This window comes from Aptenodytes patagonicus, chromosome 3, assembly GCF_965638725.1.
Source record: "Aptenodytes patagonicus chromosome 3, bAptPat1.pri.cur, whole genome shotgun sequence".
In the NCBI taxonomy this organism is placed as follows: Eukaryota; Metazoa; Chordata; class Aves; order Sphenisciformes; family Spheniscidae; genus Aptenodytes; species Aptenodytes patagonicus.
This window is the reverse complement of record NC_134951.1, coordinates 61,658,280-61,682,843: the sequence shown is the minus strand read 5'-3', so window position 1 is coordinate 61,682,843 and position 24,564 is coordinate 61,658,280. Positions and strand designations below refer to the sequence as shown.

The 24,564-nt window shown below is 37.9% G+C and overlaps 1 protein-coding gene across 1 annotated transcript in view; it reads right to left on the bottom strand.

Annotated features, from left to right (window-relative positions):
* Positions 1-653: 653 nt before the first annotated feature.
* The window catches only part of RNF217 (ring finger protein 217), a 71,576-nt gene continuing 47,665 nt past the window's right edge, over positions 654-24,564 (bottom strand). The window contains exons 4-6 of the mRNA XM_076333526.1: positions 21,192-21,393; positions 13,503-13,574; positions 654-10,302 (exon numbers count right to left, since the gene is read on the bottom strand). Of these exons, the coding sequence (XP_076189641.1) occupies positions 10,229-10,302; positions 13,503-13,574; positions 21,192-21,393 (348 nt within the window). The 3' untranslated portion in view covers positions 654-10,228. The remainder of the gene's footprint in view (positions 10,303-13,502; positions 13,575-21,191; positions 21,394-24,564) is intronic.

The window sequence follows — 24,564 nt, the reverse complement described above, 5'->3', positions numbered from 1 at the left end:
ATTTCAGAATTAGGCATAGAGTTTAAAAACGCCTGACGCATTAGACAAAACATTCCATCAATATTGTCAGTTCACGAAGTCTGGAAGCTGAAAACAGTGCCATTCCAGAGGAAGAGGCACCTGGTTCAATTAATGGATTACATATTTCAAGTTTACAGCTACAGACTGCTTTCTCTAAAAACTATCTGAAAGAGATGGAGCTTTAGGAAGTAGTCCTATAAAGCAATGGGAAAATTGGATTCCAGCGTATTTTCTCCCCATTTTATATTGGGTTATTTTAAGCTAACGTTTTAATGTTTCATGAGAAGGTAAAATTGTGTTGCATATTAAGATGCTTCTAAAAATGAAAGCAGTAGCCCAGAGATGACACCACATGGCAGGGAGTATTTTACATAAAAATATTCAATATAGTAAACTGGCTTTTTACCTCTGGTTTCATTTTCAGTGTTAAAGCAGTTGAAGACTGAAGTGACTGTAATACAGTATTCGTGAACACGAAGATTCTGAAGTTTAAATCATTCGGTGGGATTTTTTTTAGGGTAAGAATCAAAAAAGATTATAGATTTTAGCAAGACTCCTTGGAGCTGGTCAGCTATCATTCATGCATACAATCCTTTAAAGAAAAAGAGTTAAACATTCAGACAAGTTTTATTTTTCTTTTTCAAAAACTTTATTAGGTAGATGTTACTAGATGACATTGTAAAACCCCTTGTGTGCAAGTGAACGAACTCTACAATATAGGTCTTCCCACAATTCATTAAATCCACACCCCCCTCCCCCCCCTTTCTGAATATTGATTCTAAGACAGGTGGAGTGCATTCAAATGCTACTTTACATTCTTCCATTTCATCATGGGGAAGCACTTTTTCAGTTTGTTGGTAACAGGGGCTTGGGATATCAGTGTAAGTGAAAGGAATGCCTTTGAAGGAAACGAAGTACCATAAGTTTTGACTTACGAACTTCACTCTCAATACGGACACCAGATTCATCGCAGAGGCTTTTAAATTAAACTGCCTGCCATGATTGTGATTGCAATTAGCAAAGTGAAGCAGTACAGAGACATACCTACTACTGAATGCCAGTGAGGTAACATTTTGAAAATAAAACTGTTAAAAAATACACTTACTTTCAAAAGGTCCTGTCCAGCAGGACAAACATTGGCAGAACACCTTCCCTTGTATCCATGCATGTACATGTGCATATACAACCTGTGTCTACTATAACTTTTTAAAGAACAGGATTTTAGTTATACATTCATCAGGACAAGTTTAAAAATCAGACATTACTATGGTAGATTCAACAGAAGACTTCAGTGAACCGTCTCTAGACCTCCTAAATTAAAAGGCACTCTGAAGAGGGTAGCAAGAAATAATCGTTACAAAACATTGACACAAACTAAAGCAGCCACAAAGGTAGCACACTCAACAGTGATTATTGGTATACATTTAAAATACCAACTTGAAGATGGATTATTTGTAAAATATTGCCCAAGACTACCGAATATTTTCGTCAAGTTATTACAGCATGAAGACCATTGTTGCAATATTATGCAACAAACAAATATAGTTATCAGCTAAATGCAAGAGAAAGATAATGGAAAAAACCTTATCAGCATTTTGGTTGTGTGCCTGCTGATTTAAGAGTAAAGAATTTCATTTAAGGAAATAACTTTTCAAAATAAGCAGTAACTCATAAGACTGAAGAAGTATTTTGATGCATGGTGCCTCCTATTCAATGGGTTATAGAATGACTTAATGCCTAAAAATTGGAGATAATACTGAAATAGAAGTTAAGATATCTGCAAGAGTGATAATTCATTTATAATTTTATTGCAGTATGGCTTTAAATCAAATTCCCTATCACCAAAACCTTCAGATATGCAAGCTGAATCCTGATTAAACTCTCATGTGTGATGCTTCATGAAGAAATAACACTGCAAGTGACAGCTATATTACCAATTAAGAACTCCAGGGGAAAAAAAAAAAGCCTCTCCTACAGTTCTGAGAGACTCAGGAATTACAGGAGAAGAAAAGGTTCCAAGAGATATTCTTCTCATCTTCATTTCTCCCTCTTTTCCTTCCTTCCTTCCTTCACAACTTCTTAGTGAAGGAAACTGAGCATAGTAAAACCATTTTATCATCACGAATCTACAATAAATAGGCCTTCTAAGCATCACTTTTCTTCTTACCCCCTCATTATTAACTCAATTTCCTTCTGATAATTACCTTTTTATAACTTCAATATTTTTTAAAAGATAATTTCTACCAGAAGTTCATATAATTCAAGATAATTTTAGAAAAGTAGCTTATTCTTGGCACCTGACTTCAAATCGATGGACAAAAGCGGGAGCAATGTTAGTAAGAAAAAACAGGTCCTTTAGGAAATCTAGGTCATAAAAGGTAAAATTCCACTGTCTTCTGGGAAAGGATGTAATCCCAGAAGAAGAAAGAAACCCTACAGTATCCATTTTGAAGCTGTCTGAAGATGGTAAAACGAAGACTACTTTTTCAGATCATGCCTCCCACCATGCAATGAAGGGCTGGGCAGAGATCCCAGAGCTGGTCCACCAAGCTTGTTTGATGGTTTAGTGCATCAAGATACCCACCCCAGAGGAATTACCAACTTATATTAACAGGGTATGTTAGTTCAAGTTGGATACCACCGAAATGCTGTTGAACTGCTCTAAGTTGCGACCTAGCTACAAGTGCATCTCTGTGCGCTATGCTTCCATCTTCATGAGTTAGTGCAAAGAGGGCCTGTCTGAGCCCTGGAGTTTGAAGGTACACATACCACAGGTTGTGGTCTAACCTAACTTCAGCTGAATTCTCTTATCCAAAAAGTTGCATTTCTTTAAGCGGTTGAAAACTCCTAGCTGGTTATGTTGGAAGACCAAACTCATTCTGACAACATGTAAGATGCATTTCTGCAGAAGTCTGAAGGGAGATGTGGGGGGGCGGTGAACAGCAAGTTAAAAAACTCAGAAATGAGATCAGCAGAATTAAAATAGGCATGCCAGATTACTTTTATAATTCGTAAAAAGATAACTTCTTCACTAACATAACGTTTTTCAACTTTCTAAGCAAACCAGTATTGACTACTTTGGCTTAACATATCTGTCTGCAGGAGTCCATGTAACAGAAATGCCCCTATTGCTCTATGGAGGGGAACACCTTTCATTTGTTTCAAGCAATAAGGCACTTACACATTTAAAATTTCTCATTATACAAAACACACTGAATACTGGAACTCAAGCGCTGATTACACGGGTATTGCCTACCTCCAGTTTTTATAACTTCTTAGTCATCAAATAAATATACTACAGAAAGTTCTAATCACTGATGTATCTAGTTTGTATATAGCCCAAACGTGGAGTTAGAAATTGCTTTCTTAATGAATCCGCAGTGTTTTGGACAGCACTCTAGTTGTGCCAGAAGCCTGTACACTAAAAAGGATGTGATCTATCATCTCACTGCCCTCACCTCCTGCCATTCATATTAACCCCATTTTAAAGGGAATTCTTAAAATATATAAAAGAAAGGAGATGGGGGCAGGGGAAGATTCCTCATTGAATTAAGAAGTTGTTCAGCTTGGACAACCTCCTAAGAAAGAGAGCTCATGTTTTCTTTTTCTCAGCACCTATTATTCTCATCTCTACCGTAGTCAAAAGAATTAACAACTACCTTAAAAAGTTATTTGGACTCAGATGGTTAGTTATGTAACAAAGAAGATTGCGGTGTTTAAATTCAAAAAAATGCAAAATGAAAAGCCCTGAAGAAAAACAGATTTCAGCATTTTGCTTTTAAGTAATTTAAATACAACAAATTATCTTTCGCTGGTATAGCTCAGCAAAACATTACTGAAACAACTTCTTATGAGATCACATTTTCCAGGTTCAATTTCATCTTCAGCCGTTTTCACAAGTCAGTTTCAAATTATGATATTTGGAAGGGAAAGGAAAGCATTGGAAATAAAGCGTATAACAAATGGAAATATGGTAAACATTTTATTATGAGATGGTAAACATAGTGAAATGTAAATCAACCCCCCTGTCCTTGCAATTTCTGGACACGGAGCACCAGAATGTAAATTGATATGAAGAACCTCTTAAGAGTGCATTTTTTATGCAAAAATATAGTCCATGACTAAAGACTGAATCCATCTGCTTACCCAGAGCTTGCATAAGGCATGAAAATGTTTCTTGACTGCATCAGCACTTTTACAGGACAGGTTTAAAATACCTGAACAGCTTGTTTGGATTCCATAAGTAGATTTTTCTTCTAAAAATGAGGTAAATGTGGCATTGTATTAGTAACATCAAGCTCAGTGACAGTAGGTTAAAATTTCAACAATACTGTTTTCAGTCTGAGAAGTTTTCAACAAGATAAACACTGAATGGGGTTAGCATGCAACTGCTGTTAAGCAGGTATGTGCAAAATCCATGTTTATGCTAAAAATATAAAATATTTTTACACAGTAAGTTTCTCCTCTTCTGACTTTGATCCATCCCAAACACTTCAGATCAATTTTTCAAGTGTTGATAAGCCTAACAAGCTACAAAAAGGTTTTCTTTTGCACAGTATGCATTTTTTAATAAACTAATGGCTATTATAACTACTCTTTTTGTTTTTTTAAACAGATCATTTAGAAATAAAACAGCTGGAATTATGCTTAGACATTTATGTATTTGTTTTTTACTATGCAGTAAGTAATTAAAGCTTATTACACATTTTTACCTTTGAAATCAGAGCATGCACTCTAAGATCAGTTTTTATTTCCCTACCTCATGGTATTGCACCGTCAGGCTAAGAGGAGCATCGGTGATTAATTGCCTAATATGAGCACTCCACTCCTTACTAGAGAGAGAATGTATAGATCCTGAGCCCTTATGCACAGAATAAGGAAGAATCAGCCAGGAAGCTACAGTCCTGTATAACTGCAACAAGCTGCATTTGTTAGTTTTATTAAGAAAAAAGTTTGGGGGTGTTGTATTATAGCTTGAGCAGTACTTAAGTGAAAACACTGCTAGTCTTGCAGTTGAATCAAGGCTCAGCTGTTTTTTCATGTAACAGTAGCAAGACAAGCCACCAAACATACTGGCAACATAACTTTTTAAATGCTGTGTGCCCTCTTTTTCAAGTTTATGTGTTAAGTCCGAAAAATACTGAACAGCTGTAATTCCAATTCTTACACTGTGCTAATATCTGTTACACTAAAGAAAGCAGAACGTTAGATATGTTATTTAACACCGTCTATGGATGTTGTTTCTAACTTTATTGGTGACTCAAAGCATTAAGAAGGTCTCTTATTATATTAAAAGCTAGTATTCCTTCCCCTGATAATTTACTTTAATAAGAATGCTGTTTGGAAATTCTCCCCTACTCCCTGCCCTCTCCTGCACTTACTAGAAGAGCACTAGTATCACTCTGCGAGTGAGAGGACCGGCTCCATAGTAGTTTGCACTTCAGAAGTGAACCAGATCTTCAAGTTGCTGCACAATGGCTATCAACATGCTTCCAGGTATTTTTATCAAAGTATTTGGGGCCAAATTCTGTGCTGGCATAAAAATGGGTACGACTTCTCTGGTTTAATGGGACTATGACTGATGTCAGGAATGGAGCTGACCCGCTGCAACGAGAAGGCTGCAAAATTAAAAGAAACTAAGAAATTATCTCTCTAATAGTTTCCTCAGGTAGGATTCTTTCCATCAGCAAAATCAGAGGTCTAATATAGATTGTAAAAGTAACAGTAACCCATGGTTCTTATCCACAACTTGGAGCTACACAATTATCATACCAAGCATTATGAATGATGCAAGCTTTGCTCAAGAAACAAAACACCACAACTAAATTTTAAAAAACTCAGTCTGCATGGCAAACTATTTGGCCACTGAATATGAAACAGTTTCTCAGATCTAACTGGCAAGAGAAACCATTCAGTCACTGGAGAATTTGTATCCTCTGACAGAATCACTGCCCTACCTACACACCACTTAACATCACTTAAGCTAAGCAGTCTTTGGAAGAGCAGAAAGCCCCTTGGCTAAAGAAAAATACCTGATAGTGATCCAAAACACCTTCTAGTCAAATTGGCGATAGTCCCTGCGAATTAATATTTTTAACAAAGTAAAACTTCATGTTGCTCAAACTTTCAGAACCATTAAATAGATGTAAATTAAAAAAAACCCCTAACATACCAGGAAGAGTTACGAAGTTAGCATTAGTAACATCAAAATCCTCCCTTGGTTACACATTTGCACTGCCCCAAAGGAAGATAATAGATCACTCAAAGTGCACTGTATTTTAATGACATTTGAAAGATATGAATATGCTGTCTATTATAGAGGGGGTGAGAATTGAAGACTAACAGACTTTTTTGTATGGAACTAAAACTGATGGGTCAACTAGAGCAGAAGGCTACTCAGAATTGCACTTCTGCCTCTTGCTTGTATTCTTACGCAGTTTCTTCTTCTCACTGGCTAATAAAGTGACACAAGGAAAAGCTTAATTATTATTTTCCAGTCGCAAGCTCCTGGATAAGCTCTGCAAATATACCTAACTATGCTCTGAGAGGCCACAGCACTCAGACTCATCCTGCCACCGACAGGGTTGAGCAGCCCCGAAACTTGACCCAATTAATGAAATACAACTAATTACTCTTAGCAGAGAAAATGGAGAAAAGGAAAGACATGCCACCCGACTGGCATGTCCAGCCAGCCCTCCCCAGCGGGAGGGGGACTGGGCACACACAGTACAGCGCTGTGGGGAGGGCACCAGCCCCGACTGCACGCTGCAAGGAGGCCTGAGCCCGTGGGCAAATCCATTTCCAGGCAAGCTAGAAATAGAAGGCGAGCGTAGAATGGATGTCAGCATTTCCTAGTTGAATACAGGTATCGGTGAGCAAGAACTTTGCACAAGGATAAATAATCTTAAATACTAAATGTGGTGAAAGCAATCCTGATGACCAGCATGCAGTAGCATAAGATCTGCCTTAGCAGGTTAATTCAGCTGCCTGATGAAGTTTTCTGCTAATAAAGATGGAGTAGAACAGTCTGATGGTTTCTTTAGAGTACAGTTACAAAAACCAAAACACGTTTACACAATGAAAGAAAAACTTCCTTGAATTTCCTTACAAAGTTCATTCCATTTCTTTCAAACTGATAAATTAATGCTTGTAAAAAAATGACAACTTTGATGTATGTAAGATTTCCTATGATATGAGAAGAGCTGTTTAAAAGCTAACATTTTGTTGAATGAAGTTTTGTACTAAACTACTTTTCATATTTCAGTTATGTTACATAATAGTGACGAAAAATTGTATTTATGTACTATTCAAGTGGGAATATTTTTATATGGATGGAAAAAGACTTCCATATCCCTACTCTGCTTGGCTCTTGGAATTTTTTCCTGTTCTACAGAAAAGCAAAAGCAAATATTGTTGTCATACCTATTTTTTTTTTTCTACAGAGAAAGCAAGATTAGACTTTCTCATCTTTACAAGGTCAAAGATGCCTCATTTTGCTATGTGTAGAAAATGAAGAACCATTTCCCTTTGATTTAATCTGTTCTGATAAAATCAAAATGGCCTAGATGAAATGATAATGTAGGAGCTGAAATGTGTGTTCCTTTCCTCCACCCACAATGACATGCTTTCTGAATATACATAAGTGCAGATCTATTATCTTCCCTTTTACGCTCTTTATTCTAGCATCTTAATTTCAGATCTTGGTGAACTCCCATCAGAAACTAAAAATGGCAAACACGGCAGAGTAAAAACAGCTACAAAGACTGTAAGAATATCTCGCATATTTATAAAGAACCAGGAAAAGAAAGGGAATTAATCCACTGTATAGTTAATTACAGATAATCTCAAGTACTAAAATATTCTCAAGTGGAATAGTTTCACACCGTATTACAGACTGCATTGCAAACCCAAATCTATCTATTGATATCTCACTCTCTGAGGTCCGAAGGTTTTTCTAAATAATACAAAAATATCTTCATTATTTGACATTTAAAGAAAGGAATAAAAATCCCTGAGTAAGCCAAAGACAACTGATATGTATAGCCTCAGAAAACACACTCAAAAACAAGACCGATTTTAAGGCAGCTTCCAACCTCAGACAGAACACAAATAGAAAACTGATGTGTCACAGAAGAAGAAATCCAATTAACAGGTGGATTTGCATTGACAATATGCTTTGAACTTTACTTGTAGGTGTCATTGCTTCCCCGCTTAATTTGCAAATCTTAGAAAGGTACTATTTCTTCCGTTAGGACAACAGGGTCAACATGCCTTTAAATTCAAATGGAAATATTAAGTACTCATTGACTACTATGGTGTGCTTGTACACACTGTTTCAACAAGAAAAAAAACCAAGAAAACAAAACCAGAAGCTGACAGAAAACAAGCATACTAACCAACTATGGTAAGCTGGTATTTGTGTTTCCAAGTCAACAAAATTTATCGGTTTCTTCCGCTGAGGCTTTGAAGTCAAAGCGAGTATCTTATGACAGTACTACGTTGGTGGGGCAGAATACTATTTACTTAAAAACTACAACTAGATTCACATTTAATAACAATTTTCAAAGAAAGCAGTGCAAAGTACATCCTCTCAAATGGTATGCTATTTGTGGGCCTAAATTTTGAAGTGTGTAGACTCTTTAGGACACTGCTCATCTCCCTGCTTCCCCCTCTCCCCATATACACACACACACGTATCTTCAAACACACACACTGAAAAAAAAAGTACCTTCACCGTACAAATCCAATCTTCTTTCTTTAAGATCAGCTCGTATTTTTAAAGTATAAAGTAGATATTTCTCTTATTCAGTTCCTTTTTTTATTCAGTGTTCTGCTTACACAAATTTATTTTATTGTATTTTTTTCTTTTAAGTTATATTTGTATGATAAATTTGGATTATAACTAAAAGTGAAAAAATTCTCAGTAGCTGATTCCTAACGCTGAATTACATTGCTCTTGTGGCGATGCGCTGAGAAAGAGGTCTGGTAGCAAACAGTGGTACTCTGAAGTGAGGAAAAAAGAGCAAGGCTAGCTATTCTCTTCAGATCTGTAACGTGCCAGGAGGAGAAACACCGGAAGCAGAGAATAAGAATGACATGGTCTCCTAAGAATTCATGACCCCTCCCCCCTACCTAAAATTCACAGATTTTCCTCATGAGACATCAGTAGGTGCTCCAAGACATATGTAGCCTACTTAAAACAAACAAACAAAACATGCTACTTTGGTTATAAAATTTCATCAACTCAATCTTCACACAACTCGTGTGTAGCATGTGTATTACATGCCAAGTCGGAACAGAAGAGCAGGTTTCCAGCTTCCCTGCAAACACATTTCCTTGTACATTCTGCACAACACTTCAGGGATGTCTTGGGACAGAACGGGCCACTGATACTTCTTGCTATCTAAACCCTTCAATTTTTTTCTGTACTGGGAGAGTTTCAAAATGCTGTATTCTTCTAACAAATCTGTCACACACACCCCACCCCCCCCCAATCAATATTAATAGACTGCCATAAATCAAATACTAAAGTGAAACCAGTCCGCGTACTTGTAACTATCATGGAGCTTCAATACTAAGGATATTTCCCTCTGAGGCACTGCAGTTTGGCGGCGGCAATCTACACTCTTGCCCACTAGCAGGAAGACTCAGAAGATAACCAGCTGTCATGCTCTGGCATGTAACGGGGTTTCGGTATGCTGAACAGAATGCTGTGTGATGGAAGTTATTTACAGAAGTAGTTTTTAATACCAAAAGTAGTATGCTCAGTATACAGTAAGAGTCCAAACACTTCTAAGCATTTCCCCCTTAAAGGCTGACACTGAAGTTAAACGGAGCACATGTTAACAGTTAAATGCTTTCTTCACAGGCCAAATCGGTAGTAGAGTTGTGGCTACAATACAGACTTTGATTGTCTAGTTCAGAAACTCAGACTCAAAAAAACCCTCCAAAGTAATAATTAAAAAAAACAAAACCCAAAACATTTAAAAAGCAGCAGTCAGGGGGCCCATTTGTTCAGAGTGCACCAGAGCAAAGAGGCTTTCTGGTCTGCAGTAGTGTTTTCGGCTGAGGGAAGATGGCAGGAGATCCCCCATTCTTCTTCCAGGGCGGTGGCTTTGACGCTGTTACCAGCACTGTATTGCTCTGTTGCACAAAGCGCGTATAGCCCTTGCAGGACCAGCTCAGTTCAGGTGAGTAAGGTCCATCCTTACCAGGGCATACCTGTCCGTGACCTTTTCCTCTGCTTTTTACAAAGGCAATAGATAGGAAACACAAATAAACCTGCCAAAAGAAGAAAATAAGAAGAAAACCATAATTAAATGCAATCCTTTGTGTGTGTATTGTGTTCTTTCAATGTACGTAGAATATTCAGATGCAGCTTTCCATGTCTCAAGAATTTAGACAAGCAGAAAAAAATATTAGCCTGCAACAGTCTCTTTGGTAACAAGTTAAGCTACACTTTGTTTACAACAAATTCCCACTAACCCTACTTTGACAAATTAATTCCTCAACCATACTGTTTTGTGTAAGATACAAACTTAAAACTTTTTTAAAAGCACTCTGGCTATCCATAGATCTAAATGCAAGGCTGATTTAACTAAACTAGCTTTTAACCAGTTTCACATGCAATAGAGGCAGCATATTATAGCTTTTTTTTTTTTTTTTTTTAGTATTATTTATTTTTACAAACATCCTCATCTATTGTGAAGTAATACCAAATGTTTATCCTTGCCTGGACAGGGCACTATTTATTCTTAAAAGTCTTTTGAGAGAAAGGAAGCTGTAAAAGGAAAAATAAATAAATAAATCAATCAGATTTATTCAAGTGAAAAATAGTTTGTCATAAGAGGTACTCTTTCAAACCCAAAGGAGAAGCATCTCCCCCTTTCTCTTGCCACCAGCTAACTGAAATGGTGAAAGACTTCCTTTTCAGACACCACTACAGTAACAACATATAACAAAAGACTACTACGGGCACCAGGGTCCTTGCTTTGCTTAATAGCCTTGTTGGCAGCTCACGGCTTAGACAGGTGTACTCTGCACTGGGTAAAAAACTGGCTGGACAGCCGGGCCCAGAGAGTTGTGGTGAATGGAGTTCAATCCAGTTGGCGGCCGGTCACGAGCGGTGTTCCCCACGGCTCAGTTTTGGGGCCGGTCTTGTTCAATATCTTTATCAATGATCTGGATGCGGGGATCGAGTGCACCCTCAGTTAAGTTTGCAGACAACACCAAGTTGGGTGGGAGTGTTGATCTGCTCAAGGGTAGGAAGGCTCTGCAGAGGGACCTGGACAGGCTGGATCGATGGGCCGAGGCCAACTGTATGAGGTTCAACAAGGCCAAGTGCCGGGTCCTGCACTTCGGCCACAACAACCCCATGCAGCGCTACAGGCTTGGGGAAGAGCGGCTGGAAAGCTGCCTGTCAGAAAAGGACCTGGGGGTGTTGGTTGACAGCCGGCTGAACATGAGCCGGCAGTGTGCCCAGGCGGCCAAGAAGGCCAATGGCATCCTAGCCCGTATCAGAAACAGTGTGGCCAGCAGGAGTAGGGAAGTGGTCGTGCCCCTGTACTCGGCACTGGTGAGGCCGCACCTCGAATACTGTGTTCAGTTTTGGGCCCCTCACTACAAGAAGGACATTGAGGTGCTGGAGCGTGTCCAGAGAAGGGCAACGAGGCTGGTGAGGGGTCTGGAGAACAAGTCTTATGAGGAGCGGCTGAGGGAAGTGGGGTTGTTTAGCCTGGAGAAAAGGAGGCTGAGGGGAGACCTCATCGCTCTCTACAACTACCTGAAAGGAGGTTGTAGCGAGGTGGGTGTCAGTCTCTTCTCCCGAGTAACTAGTGATAGGATGAGAGGAAATGGCCTCAAGTTGCACCAGGGGAGGTTTAGATTGGACATGAGGAAAAAGAAAGAGTGGTTAAACATTGGAACAGGCTGCCCAGGGAAGTGGTGGAGTCCCCATCCCTGGAGGTCTTTAAAAGACGTGTAGATGAGGCGCTTAGGGACATGGTTTAGTGGGCATGGTGGTGTTGGGTTGACGGTTGGTCTCTTCCAACCTTAATGATACTATGATTCTATGAAATGGTGTAAAACGGTTTTCAGCTGTGATACCGAGATTACTTTAACAGTTACGTTGGCAATAAATATTGCTGTAATTACATCAAAACCAAAACTTTCCTATAAATTATCAATGCTTTTGGAACTGCTCATGCTGCTCTTCTTGATTGTATCTCATCTGGCCATACCGAGGATGGGACTTCAATGGCATACTGGGTATTATTGCTATTGTATTACTGCAAAACCCTCTTAATTTTTAATATAAGCAAAACAGTGTTTTTTTCCCAACATAGATTATACCAGATAGGTGAGCAAAATAAGCTTTACTGGCATTAAGAAGTCTTTATTGCCTATATTTTTGGCATAAAAATGCCACTAAAAAGAATATTTAAGATCTCTCTCTCTCTCTCTCATTAACTTCAGTGAACCCAACTCAGAATATTGATACAGGAAAAAGATATGTATTCTTAGCCTAAATACTGAAATTATTAGCAATATTCCTTATTTGGCCTGATGTAGTCTAGAAAAACTGTAATGGTATTTTGGTTATATACAACCTTATTAATGTAACTATCCTGGTATATTTTGGCTTTATTATGTCAAAATAAAGGTGCCACATCCCCACATGCCTCACGGCTGGGCACACACTGCAAATTTTCAGTGGAGTAAGTAGTTTGGTGAAGAGTTGTGAAGCAGCATGATCCCTGACTGATGTATTACTGCCAACATAAATAGTGGATATACACTTACATGAGCAAAGTTATACATTTACCGTTACGGCTTATTTCATTTCTGCGGGAGAATTCAGTTAAGCCAGGCAAAGAGCAGATTTGCTAGAATAACTACATCCACATTAATACAACCACGTTAACAGAGCTTTGATACTGTATCAGATGAGTTCACAGTACTGTTTTTTGTGATGGAATCCAATCTGGCAGCCTATGCACTGAATCAGATTTTGAGATTGACTCATCCCAATTTGCTGCTTTGTTGTTGTTGTTGCATCTTCAAGCTGGAGGGCTCTTGGGACTATGCCTAGTGCTCCAAAAATCTTGTCATGTACATGGCCAAGATCTTAGAATTGTCATCCACTGGGGTGATTAAAGGGAGGGTCCAAGTCAGCCAAGCTCCAGGACTATGTTTAAATTACTCTGGCCTTTTTACTAGTTTAAGTAGACTAGTTAAAGATTTTGGTTCAGAAAACCAAATCATTGGGGAAAAAAAATAAAGCTAATAGGCATAAAATGCAAGTACGAAAAAAAAAGATTCTAAAGACAAATTTTTTAGAAAACAGTCATGTGCTTTATACTAAAACGGTATCTATGAAATTTGTACGTTGTGTCCATCTCTTTGAGATGAAAATACTCAGATGTCATACAGAAAGCCACTGCAAAATCAGAATTAGACTCATTCACATATATAACTCTTACCTATTACAACAGCTATGGCTCCCAGTGCCAGTCCCAGGACCAGTATTAGGGGTGTAATGAGTAGTTTTCCAGCTGAAATGCAAAATTCATTAAACAATGCAAAGTAGGCATTTTATTTTTCCCTTTCCAACCATCCATAAATATTTCCATACCAGACTCCCAAACGCTGGTTCATTTTTTTAATACTTTACCAGTATTCCTATTTGTAAATTCATCCTACAAATCCAGCTAGGAGCTATCACCACTCAGCCAGCTCCCTGCACACATTTCTCTCTGCCCTCTTCACCCACCACAACTCTCTGAGTACAGCTCATTTTGTACATTAACAGTTAGCTTGCATTTACTTCTGTTTCCATTCTGAAATCCCTCAGGCACCGACAGGAACGTGATAGCTATAAAGCTACTATCATTTGGCTTCTCTGGAATCCTACTGCATAGCAACCAGCCTGGAAAGATGCCAAGCAAACCAGCATCTTGGAGAGAGTTTAGGTTAGCTCAGAGTGATGAGACCATCACCTCTAAATATGCTTCTGCTCGCTTTAAAAGGCTATGGTGAAGTCCTCGTGTACAGTTGTGATTTAGGTCTAAATCAAACCACAGCCAAGTCTATTTTGGATCAACATTTAAAAAGGATATGTTGCTGCTCTTACATGAGCAAGGCAGCAAGGTTGTGCAGCACACCGGCTGGAGCATAAGACTGAGAACAAATAAAGCGTGCTCACATTCTTCACTTCTGATGAGTTCATGATCTGTAGAAACGCATGGAGAGAAGGCAGGGCTCCTTCGGAAACACTGAAGTTGAAACTGAACTTTGAACCCAAGTTATCTTTCTTGCGTTGCATGCTTTCAACTGAACAGCAGCATCTCCCTGGCTGTGTTGGCTGAGCGGTTGGATCAAAGATGTCACCTGTCTCAGCTGTTTGAAAACGCAGCAGGGCAAGCATTTTTACTGATACCCCAGCAGCCTGATCAGGGATTTGAAATTAAGCAATTCTCTAAGTTAAGCATGTGTTTGAAAGATCACCTTTAGAAAGGGAGGAAAAGTGAGTTCATTACCTCTCTCTCCCCTGCCCTTCCCTCTCTCAAGTCACTTGTATCAGATTTCAGTAAATGGATTACTTCATTCAATAATGATGTAAACCTCTCCATAACCTGAACCACTAATTTGGGCAGTCTGAAGGAAGAATGAGATATTTTGGAAATAATTACAGCAGTTAAATGAATTGGTCCTTTTCATGCTCTGTTTTGATAGCTTTTAAATTTCATAGGAGTGTTGTGGGTGGGAAACATTAATTCCTAGAAGAAAAAAATTGGCAAATATTATCGATATTACTCTAGTTGCTAGGCATCCTAATGGTAGACCTTCTTGGGACTCTACTGCACTGCATTCTATACACACAGAGGTTGTCAGATAACTTATTCAAGTGCAGACAGGAGAAGGAATGTAGAGTGATGGAAAACCTCAAGAAAACTCCGAAAATGAGCAATTAAAAACATTTAAAAACATTACCAGAGCCTTTAACCATTTCAAAGCAAAGCTTATAAAAGATTGTTTTAAGGTATGAACTCTTTACTTTATTAATAACCATGTAATTAGAATGTTAGGAAATTGATGTTTGGTACCAAAATTATTAAAAACTTCAACCACTGAACTGGTGACTAAGTACACAGAAACAGAGTCTGCAGAAAGGGCTAAGCTAGCTTTTGACTAGAGTAATTTCTTTGCAGACACGAAGAACGGTTCCTAAGCTAATTCAGTTTCAGAACTTGTTTACTTACATATGACAAACTAACTCAGAGCTGAAATAAAGCATGACCGAGTGTCTTTTTCCTTCTGCCTGTGAATATGAAGTTATGAGTATTGTGTAGTTCCAAGATCTTATAGGATAAAATGGCCTTCCATCGTCATAGGACAGTATCTTCTTTTGGTTATCAATGCATTCTTTCTAAAGGTTAAGCTTTAAAACCAAAACAAAATACCTTTTCTCCTTATATATCTACCACATTTAAATCCTTTATATTTCTTTACCTTTGTAAACTAAAATTAAGGAACAAGTTAACACAAGGTGAACAAGACTTGCACAAGTTACCACCAGTAAGAGTACCAAGAGCAGCAATCACTGCAAAGCAGCAGCTATGTACCTCTTACTCCAATTATTTTTATCAGCATTGTATGAAACAATTGTAAAACACTCCATTTTACATGTCTGAATTGAACATTATATCCAATTCCAGTTTGACACACGCTGTTTGTCGTAGTGTGAAGGATTATGAGGTTCTTAATCAGAGAGGGAATTATGACACACCAAGAAATGCTGCTGAGACTAAGGACGTTTATTGCAGGCACTGAACTTCCCAAAGATTCACTGTCCTATGTCTGTTAGCTCCAGGACTGCTAGCAGAGAGAGCAAATGTAAAACTTGCCTCAGAGCTGAATAATATCTTGGGTCATTAGTCCACATGGTGAACGCAGCAGTAGGTTATGATAGCCAGTTTGGTAATGTTCAAAGCTAGTTTTTAAGGATAACTTAAAGAGAAACAGTTGTAAATAGAACAAGCCTGAAAAGGGAACCTTTTTACAATTCTACTCAAATTAATAAACAATTTCTCTACTGGGTTGCTCAGCATGAAGATTTAGACAACTGTGGTAATCTAATAACTGTATTTGCAGGTGTCTCAGAGGAGTTGCATTACTTGTGATACAGAGAATGATGTTTTTCTGCAAAATGAGGAAACATTTAGGGAAGTGTGAGGGAATATTTTTCCCTTGCATAACTTCGGGTTTGGTTGCGGGTTTTAAGGTAATATATACAAAACCCCACAAATCGTTAGAGAATTCTTTGCCATGTAAAAAATTAATAGAAGAGTTTTAAAAAACAAATTTAATCACTAGCATATGAGAACTAAAAAGTTTTGTCTTCTGATTCTAAATATCATTATATGTTTAAGCAGCAAAGCCACTAAAAGTATCTACTTACAAATTAAAACAGTCATATCTATGTAGATTTAAGTTCTAATACAAGTCTGCATCTGTTTTTAAAGAGTCCCATCAAGTATATATAGGAGACTTCTTACAAATCAGACCAATGTAAATGATAAAGTTGCTAATGAAGGTTGGATCCTAGAAATGCATGCTTCCTTCTGTGGTGCTCAAAGCCATGCATACATAAAGTAAATCTTGCGCTTTGTCTTGGGACAGGAGTGCATGTCAGTCAGATCTGAAAACAGGCTGCTTTCAGAATCCTATTTGAAATGCTGTTTACCATGCAAAAAACTTCATTTGCTTTAATAGCATCATTACATGTTGTGTCCTGTTACATATCCATGAAGTACCTAGCAATTGATTTTGAATAATTCACCCAGCTGAATTCAGGTGGTCCTTCAGTGGCATCTTAAGTACATTTAAGACAGCTGAACATGTTTTTCCTTTCTGTGCAATTCATCACTAACTCCAGTTACAACCAAACATCCTCCCTTCAAGAACTTTGTCAAATAATTACAATGAGAATGACATCTCTAAGTCCACTGGGACTGAAGGATAAAAGCAATTTCACCGTACTGTACTGGTCACAGACAAAGTTTCTCAAAAAATATGCTGGCTAAAGAGGGGAGAGAAATGTCATCAAGTTTGGAGACCACTTCTGCTCCCAATTTATTTTCTTCTCCCTGTGATTTCTATTACCTTTACAAAACCATTGGTTTATGAAGAAAAGTATGCTTGAATTTATGCTGCCATAAATGCTTTTCCCTTATTTTTGTTACAGAACAGTTTGTGATTGTAGGCACAAACATTTGGTTCTCAACAGAAACCACGATAGCATGCCAGCCTGCCATGAAGTGTTCTTTCCTTTCTACGCACCCCACCCACCCAGACTTGGTAGAAACAAGCCAAAGAACCTTCACTACAAAATCACCACATTTGCTTAAATAAGTATTTCTTCTCCATAGCAAGAGAATAAAATAAAAAGTCATAGAAGAAAATCTAGCAACACCTCACCACTCTCCCACTGACAGCCAAGATAATGTCCTCTTAATTTCCACTACTCAGCCAAATAGCAGAGGCATTTTACTACAGGAAATCCAACCTTTATTTCTTGCTATATGTTACTTAAATTTAGAGACTATGCTTCTAATGGCCTATTTCTCTGTTACCATCTCCTCCTTCTAACATCTTCTGCTGACTCCCAGAATGTACAGTAACACCTGCTAATGATAATGCTCCACTCTTGCCTGTTAAAGCTTTAATGTATTAACATTTACAGTTCTAGCTACCAGGACATCTCTGAGCCTAGGCGTGATCCCTAACTGGAATTTAACATTTCTCGATTTTCAACTTCATCTTAACTGATTATGACTAGGAAGCTTCAGTTCAAAACAAAGCAACAAAAAAATATCAAAGATCATGACAAAGAAGAATCTAATGGAGGGTCTATAAAAGAAAGATTGAGAGGGTAAGCAAGCTATTATTTACTCAGTTTTATGATAAAAGTAGTAACGAATGAAATTATCAGCAATCTATCAAAAAAACCAAATCACACAAACACACAACAGAAGGATGAAAGTACTTTACACAACATAGTGAAATCTACATAATGAAGTCCTACAGCCTCTACCAAAGATGACGTGGAAGCAAAAACTATAAATAATTTAGGAACTGCATAAATTGGTGAAGGATACATCTATTGGTAATTATTAAGCAAAGGTTCAGATACAACACTTAACTGAGGAAGTGTCTAAAACAATGATTACTGGAAATACACAGTGAGTGAGATCTTATTTCAAATTGACCACTGTTGGGGACAAACTCACTATGTAGACCTTTATACTTGGCAACTAATTTGGGATTTTTTTTTTTATTTTTTTTTTTTTTTAACTTCCCTGCCCCCCCCAGTTTTACATTTGCCCTATTTGCACAGATCAGTTCTGGTGAAGTTTTACAAGGATAGCAGATCTTGTCAAGTTTCCACCATTCAAGATGGCAGAATCCACAAACTGAACTGACACTGTATCACAGTTTGGGATTATAACCATCTCGAAAGAAAAATGTCAGGAGATATAACCTTACAACAACGTAATGCCTTCTTAAAAAGGTGTGTGCGTGCCCACATGTGTGCTTGTGTGGAAAAAAGTTTAATAAATAAATCAATCAATCAAGACTGGCTCACATATGCCAATGACAGCCAAAATCTAATCCAATGGAGGAAGAGCAGTGAGCTGAATTCCTGAATCCTAATTTGATGTAAATTGTTCAAACTTCTATTTTTTAATTTTCAAGTGTGAATGCTGTTAGGGCTCTGGAGCGTTTTGGTAGTTATTCATACACTGTATCAAGATCAATATTAAAATACAGCGCTCTAGAGATGACTGAGGGATTTAGGGTCATGGGTATCAACGCAGAATTCTTTGAATCATTGTCAACTTGGGTGTTAAGCTGTTGTAAAAATGAGGGCAATTACTACATGTGCTGGCAGGTTCAGCTAGCTCTGTCTCTATTCAAATGATGACCATTCCTGTGGAAAATAACACTATGACAGAGGTAGTCCTGGAGAGAAATTTTTAACAGAAAACCCTATGAGAAGTTTAAGCTGAGGCTTTAAGCTTTGCTAATCTTTCTTGGTTTACTAATTAAGGCAAACCACAAGTACACTTGCAAACAGGAAACAAAAGTAAAATATATCTTCTCTATATGTGTTTTTATAAATATGAACATATACATCTTTCACCACTGAACTTTAACTGATATATGCACTTCCACATTTCTTTACTGCCTCCAAGTCACTGTTTGCAAATAAACTAATTTTCTTTCTTACTAGTGAAAGCTGTCTCTTTTTAAAAGGAAAAGGTTGTGCATTATTGTTTCCTAAAAAAACACAAACAGGGAAGATAGAAAATAATTTTAATAGTAGTTATGCACATGCAGTACATGCACCTGTATTTTGGACTTTGTATGTGGCATTAAAACATGCTAACTGCATATTCAGATACCTTTCATGTAAACCATTGCAAAAATTAAGACAATAATAATGTTATTTTTGGCAGATCTATGTTTTGGTAAGAAACACTTATTTTATATTTGTATATCAATTGTACATAGAAGGTTTAATCTTGGAATAACGTTACCCATGATTCTGCATGTGAGCAGCACAGAATTGGTAATGTCTCTGAGCACAATCCCTTGCTATCACAGATACTAATTCCACCAAATATACCAAGATCCATTTTAAAACAGCTTACATTGTTTGCCATTGTGGCTTTTACTGAAAGCTCTTCTGAAACCTTACTTTGCAATGGCTCTTGAAATTTAAGCTTAAATTTATTCATGAACAGTTTATACCCATGTGCTCTAGTGCCAGCACCGTCTTTAATCTAGACAAGATCTTCTCATGTGTTGGAATTTATCTCTACAAAATGTATCAGAGTAGGCACAGCCAATCATTTTGAATTTTTATCCACTTGCCTATTTATTTCTGTATCTTTAATTCACCTCTCTCAAAGTTTGTTCTAAAGCCTTGCGAGTTCCTGAGGTCAAACTAAAGGGCCTGGATGACTTACTGTCATTTGTTAAACGAGCATTCCAGGTTTGTGAGTCTCCGACAACTTTGCAGATCAGCAAGATCGGCATTCTTATTACCAGGCCTATGAGTCTGCGTGCCAACTCTTGTGTTACTCTAAAATGGAAATCACCTGGTTTTCTTACTGGAACATTTGGCTCAGGAGTATTGTTTTCACCGCAGGTCTGCTGACTGCTATTTCCACACGTTCAGTCTCTTACCTTTACCTCTACATTCGACATCACCAATTGATAAGCTTAAAGCATTTCCTCATCCTAGGTGAATTCCAAGTCATCTCCTATTTCTATGCCTTAATTCAAAGTACCAAAGGTCCTATTTTCCTTAACAGGTCCCCGGTTTTGGACACCTACTACAACCATTTCCTATAATGTTACAGATAGCTTTACATGCTGTAAACTCACTACGACTACAGTTAATGCATATGCAAGATATGACATAAAGTAATAATCTACTTTGTTACCTATTTTTCCTGTGCTTCCATAGGTTGAAACAGGTATACACCTGGTTCAAAAGCAAATTAGGAGTGCCTTTTTTGGTTTGTTTTTTTTTAAATAAAAAGAAAAAAGTCAAGCTTTTGGCATTACAATCCTGCGAGATAAATTAATGTATATAGTTGTATTTTGTTTTAAGCTGGATTTTATCTGAACCAAAGCTAACAGGTAAAAGATAAGTGTCCTCCTATTTAAATGGGCTAACCTGAGTAGTTTGGTTTTTCAAAACCAGGTCAGGTTCAAATCCAAACAGCGCTTTATTCAAACAAATCCTTGACACAGAGGTTCATTTAAAAAAGGTTCCTGCTCTGATCCATTTCTCCTATATGCTTTTAGAATAATGACCACAGCCAGCAACATGCATATTGACAGTATTTTTCCAGTTTGCTTACATATTATTAAAAAGGGTTAGGAAACAGAAGCTATCAGAAGAGGACACAATACTTATTCATACACAGTCCAGGGAGTGCAAATGCTATGTATTTAACAAACCACCTTTTACATAACTAAACAACGGGCTGCCCATCCGATACTTTAAACCAATAGTTTTTATTTAACTATTATTGCCCCCCCACACCCCATCACCTCATTGTGCAGCTCTCCACAAGGAACATTTATTCACTCACCACAGACAGAGCCTCGCACTAATCTCCTTAAATGTGGTCTCTCGGGGAGGTAGCGGTATTTGCATCCAAAGATACTGAGGTTTGAGGTGTGATCTCCGAAGAACCGGAGCTGGCGGTATCTCTCCCCACAGCGGTAACAGAAATTAGTGTTACACTGTGAACAAGTCATGTGGTCACACCCTTCTGTTCTCTGGATGTGGATCTGTATGAGTGGAAGAAAAAAAAGAAAAGATTATTTTTTCCCCTCTCCCTAAGCACAGGAAAGTAGGCACTACCCCATGCAGTCCATGCGTCAGATGAAGACATTGCAAGCAACCCCCTGCTTAACTCAGCATTTGCATTAATTAATACCGCAGCTGTTCTAAGACAATAATGGTTTTCTAAGGCATGTTTCAGAGCATCAAACACGAGTTACAGTTGTTTCCAGATTTCCATACGTAACTTCCTATATAATCCTCCTTCTCAGTTTAAAAACTCTATCAGATGAGAATCTGAGTGATTCTTGCCCTTACTGAAAACTTGTTTTTATTACTGAAGTAGACACATTAGCACCAAACTTTATTAAAAATAAAAGCAGCACAGTAAATATAGTTATGAACTCTGTTTGACCCCTCCACGGATGGGTTTCCTTCTTATGCCACCTGTGGCCCCACTCCCTTTCCCATTACCATCACAAATTGATTTGGCATTTTGTCATAAACACCAGAAAGGCTCTGCTGTTAGGGTGAATAATTTGAAAAGTATGAGGTTTTTTTTGGTTTGGGTTTTTTTTTTTTGGTAAAAAAAAAGAAAGATTCCACAAATGGTATGAAAAAATTACACCAAGCTTTCATAATGCCTGCAGTACAGAATGAAGCTGGGCTGCCTAGGTTCTACACCTATTTTTCTGCTGACAGCCTGCATAAATAGCTCCATTTCTGTATCTCCATGTACACTTCTGCAAAACTGGTACATTTACCTACTTTGCACAGATTTGGTAAGGCTTCAGTTTTAGTTAATAGTTCTGAGAGTTCTTAGGAGAGAGGGTAGTCCTGGGGCTGAGTATTTCACTAAATCAACTACGATCACACAGCTACTTCTATATCCTGCCAACTAAAAATATAGCTAATGGGGTGGTAAACACACACTGTTCCTAGCTCACAAAATTGCTAAGACCCCCCTGTCCCAAGACCATGCTCCACAGTGGAATGGCAGATAAAATTACCTAATAATTGAGGTTGGAAGTGACCCTCAGAGGTCATCTATTTTAACCCTTGGCTCCAAACTGGGCTAACTTCAAAGTCAGATCAGATTGCTCCAGGCCTCATCCCACTAGATTTTAAGTGGCATTTTTTTTCCAAGTATGGATATGTCACAGTCTCTTTGAGCAACCTGTCCCATGCTTCACCACCTTCCCTGGGAATATTTTTTTTCCCTTACATCCAATGGGAACTTTATTTGTTGAAACTCGCAACGGATAAGTGAATACCTCCTGAAATTCTTATCCATATCTACATGTATTTATTCTGCAGGGGGGTACAAGTAAAGACAAGGCATCAACACTCAACGGCCCTGCAAGCACCAGAGAGGCTGAAAGCTCAGGTACAAATGAAGCTCTCACCTCAAGAGAGGCTTGTGACTCCTGGGGTATCCAACATTCTTGAGAGAGTCAGGTGTGTTTGTTCTTTGGTGCTGATCAGGGTTCATCTGGGATCTGAGAAATCTCGCTCATCCTAACAGCTACTGAAACTGCCACTTTATACATGTAACAAAGTGATGTTTTCCACCAGCAATACTTCTGCTAAAAGATTCCAGGGCAGATGTAGTTAACAGTAGTTCCAGGTACACCTGCCAACATCCCTGTGCCAACAGTAGTGATCTCAGAATTCATATTTCTACACTTTCAAATGCTTCTTTTACACATAAGAGGGGAAAGACATTCACAAAAGAGACGATTGGGCTATAAAACATTATTTTCTAGTGGGCAAGTATTCTAGTGGACTTGCATTCATCCCATAGAAGGGATGCAAATAGACTGACCAAGCAATTATCCCCCTCTACCCTGAGGAAGCCTGCTGTATCACAGGTGCCCTGTTTTCCAGAAGCACCTGAAAAAATACCATTACTGATGAGCTTTATAAGCCACTTGACTTCAAAACTTTCACATTTAAGCATTGACTGCAAGCAAAGTGGAAAGAAAAGTCTACCCAATATTGTAACAACTTAAGCATAACTTCTGAGGTTACACACTATTTTCTTCTAAAAGGGATATTTGTCAGTTTGACTTTTGCTTTTACTTTTCAGGTTTTATATGAAAAAATGTTGACCCTGCTCATGGAGCCATAGTTTATTTAATTTAATTCTGAAGAGATTAACTTGAACTGAAATTAAAATACATTAAGTCACTATTAAAATTCCTTAACAAATTAACTTTAAAGTTTAATTCCAATTAGTTTTTCAGGGGACCTAAATTCAGACAGCAACTATACAGAATTTTGTAATTTTAGAGGTACCTTTCCTTATCTGCTGATTCAGTGACATATCACCACCTTAAAAATGTAAATGAGGGAATTAGATCTTATGACACTAATGAGAATTAACTGGTTGTTTTCTTTTCTTTTTGAATCAAGACTGTTGAATTCTCCTTTCTCTTCTCCAACTTATCAACCCAATCTATTAAGTTACCATCCATCCTAACTGAAAATCTGTACAAGCCTGGAGCCTATAAAAACCCTAGATGCAAATGAAAACTACTTCACGTTTCAAAAATAAATTTCTTTTCTTTGGTAGTAAGAACTTCAAGGAGCTGCTGGCAATAGCTTTATACATTCTACCATCAATACCTTTAAGAAATACCCATCTCTTGGACACTGCCTGCCATCCTTCTACCCACGCTTTCCTAGAAGCATCCCAGCTCCAGTTAGCCAGGCACCACTCCTAAATCACTTCTGAATCTACTTGCTTCTGCTTAAAATCCTCTAGACATACTGTCCTCTTAAAACAAAGAACTTGATATAAGATTTATTTTCTTACGGACACATATTGCAATCACATGTACTTTATCTTTGCTTCTTCAAAAAGTAAAGTATTAAAAAAAATTTAGTGAATACTTATCTGCACATATGTAACTGTCTTCAAAAGCTGCAAATTTGGAACAACTGGTTATGCTTGCCTGTATTTTTTGTTGCAAAAAAACTCTCCCTTTTTTTGTGAGGAGAGACTTCATTAAAAAATGAAATAAAAAAAACCCCAACCTTAGATGTGGGGCTTGGACTCCCTATCATATGCACGCAGACTGACAATGCCAGATGGACGTTGTACAATTTGGTCAGGCTGCTTTTGAGCCTAAGACATGACAGCTCACCAGATCAACTTCAGCTCTGGTTTGCATGGA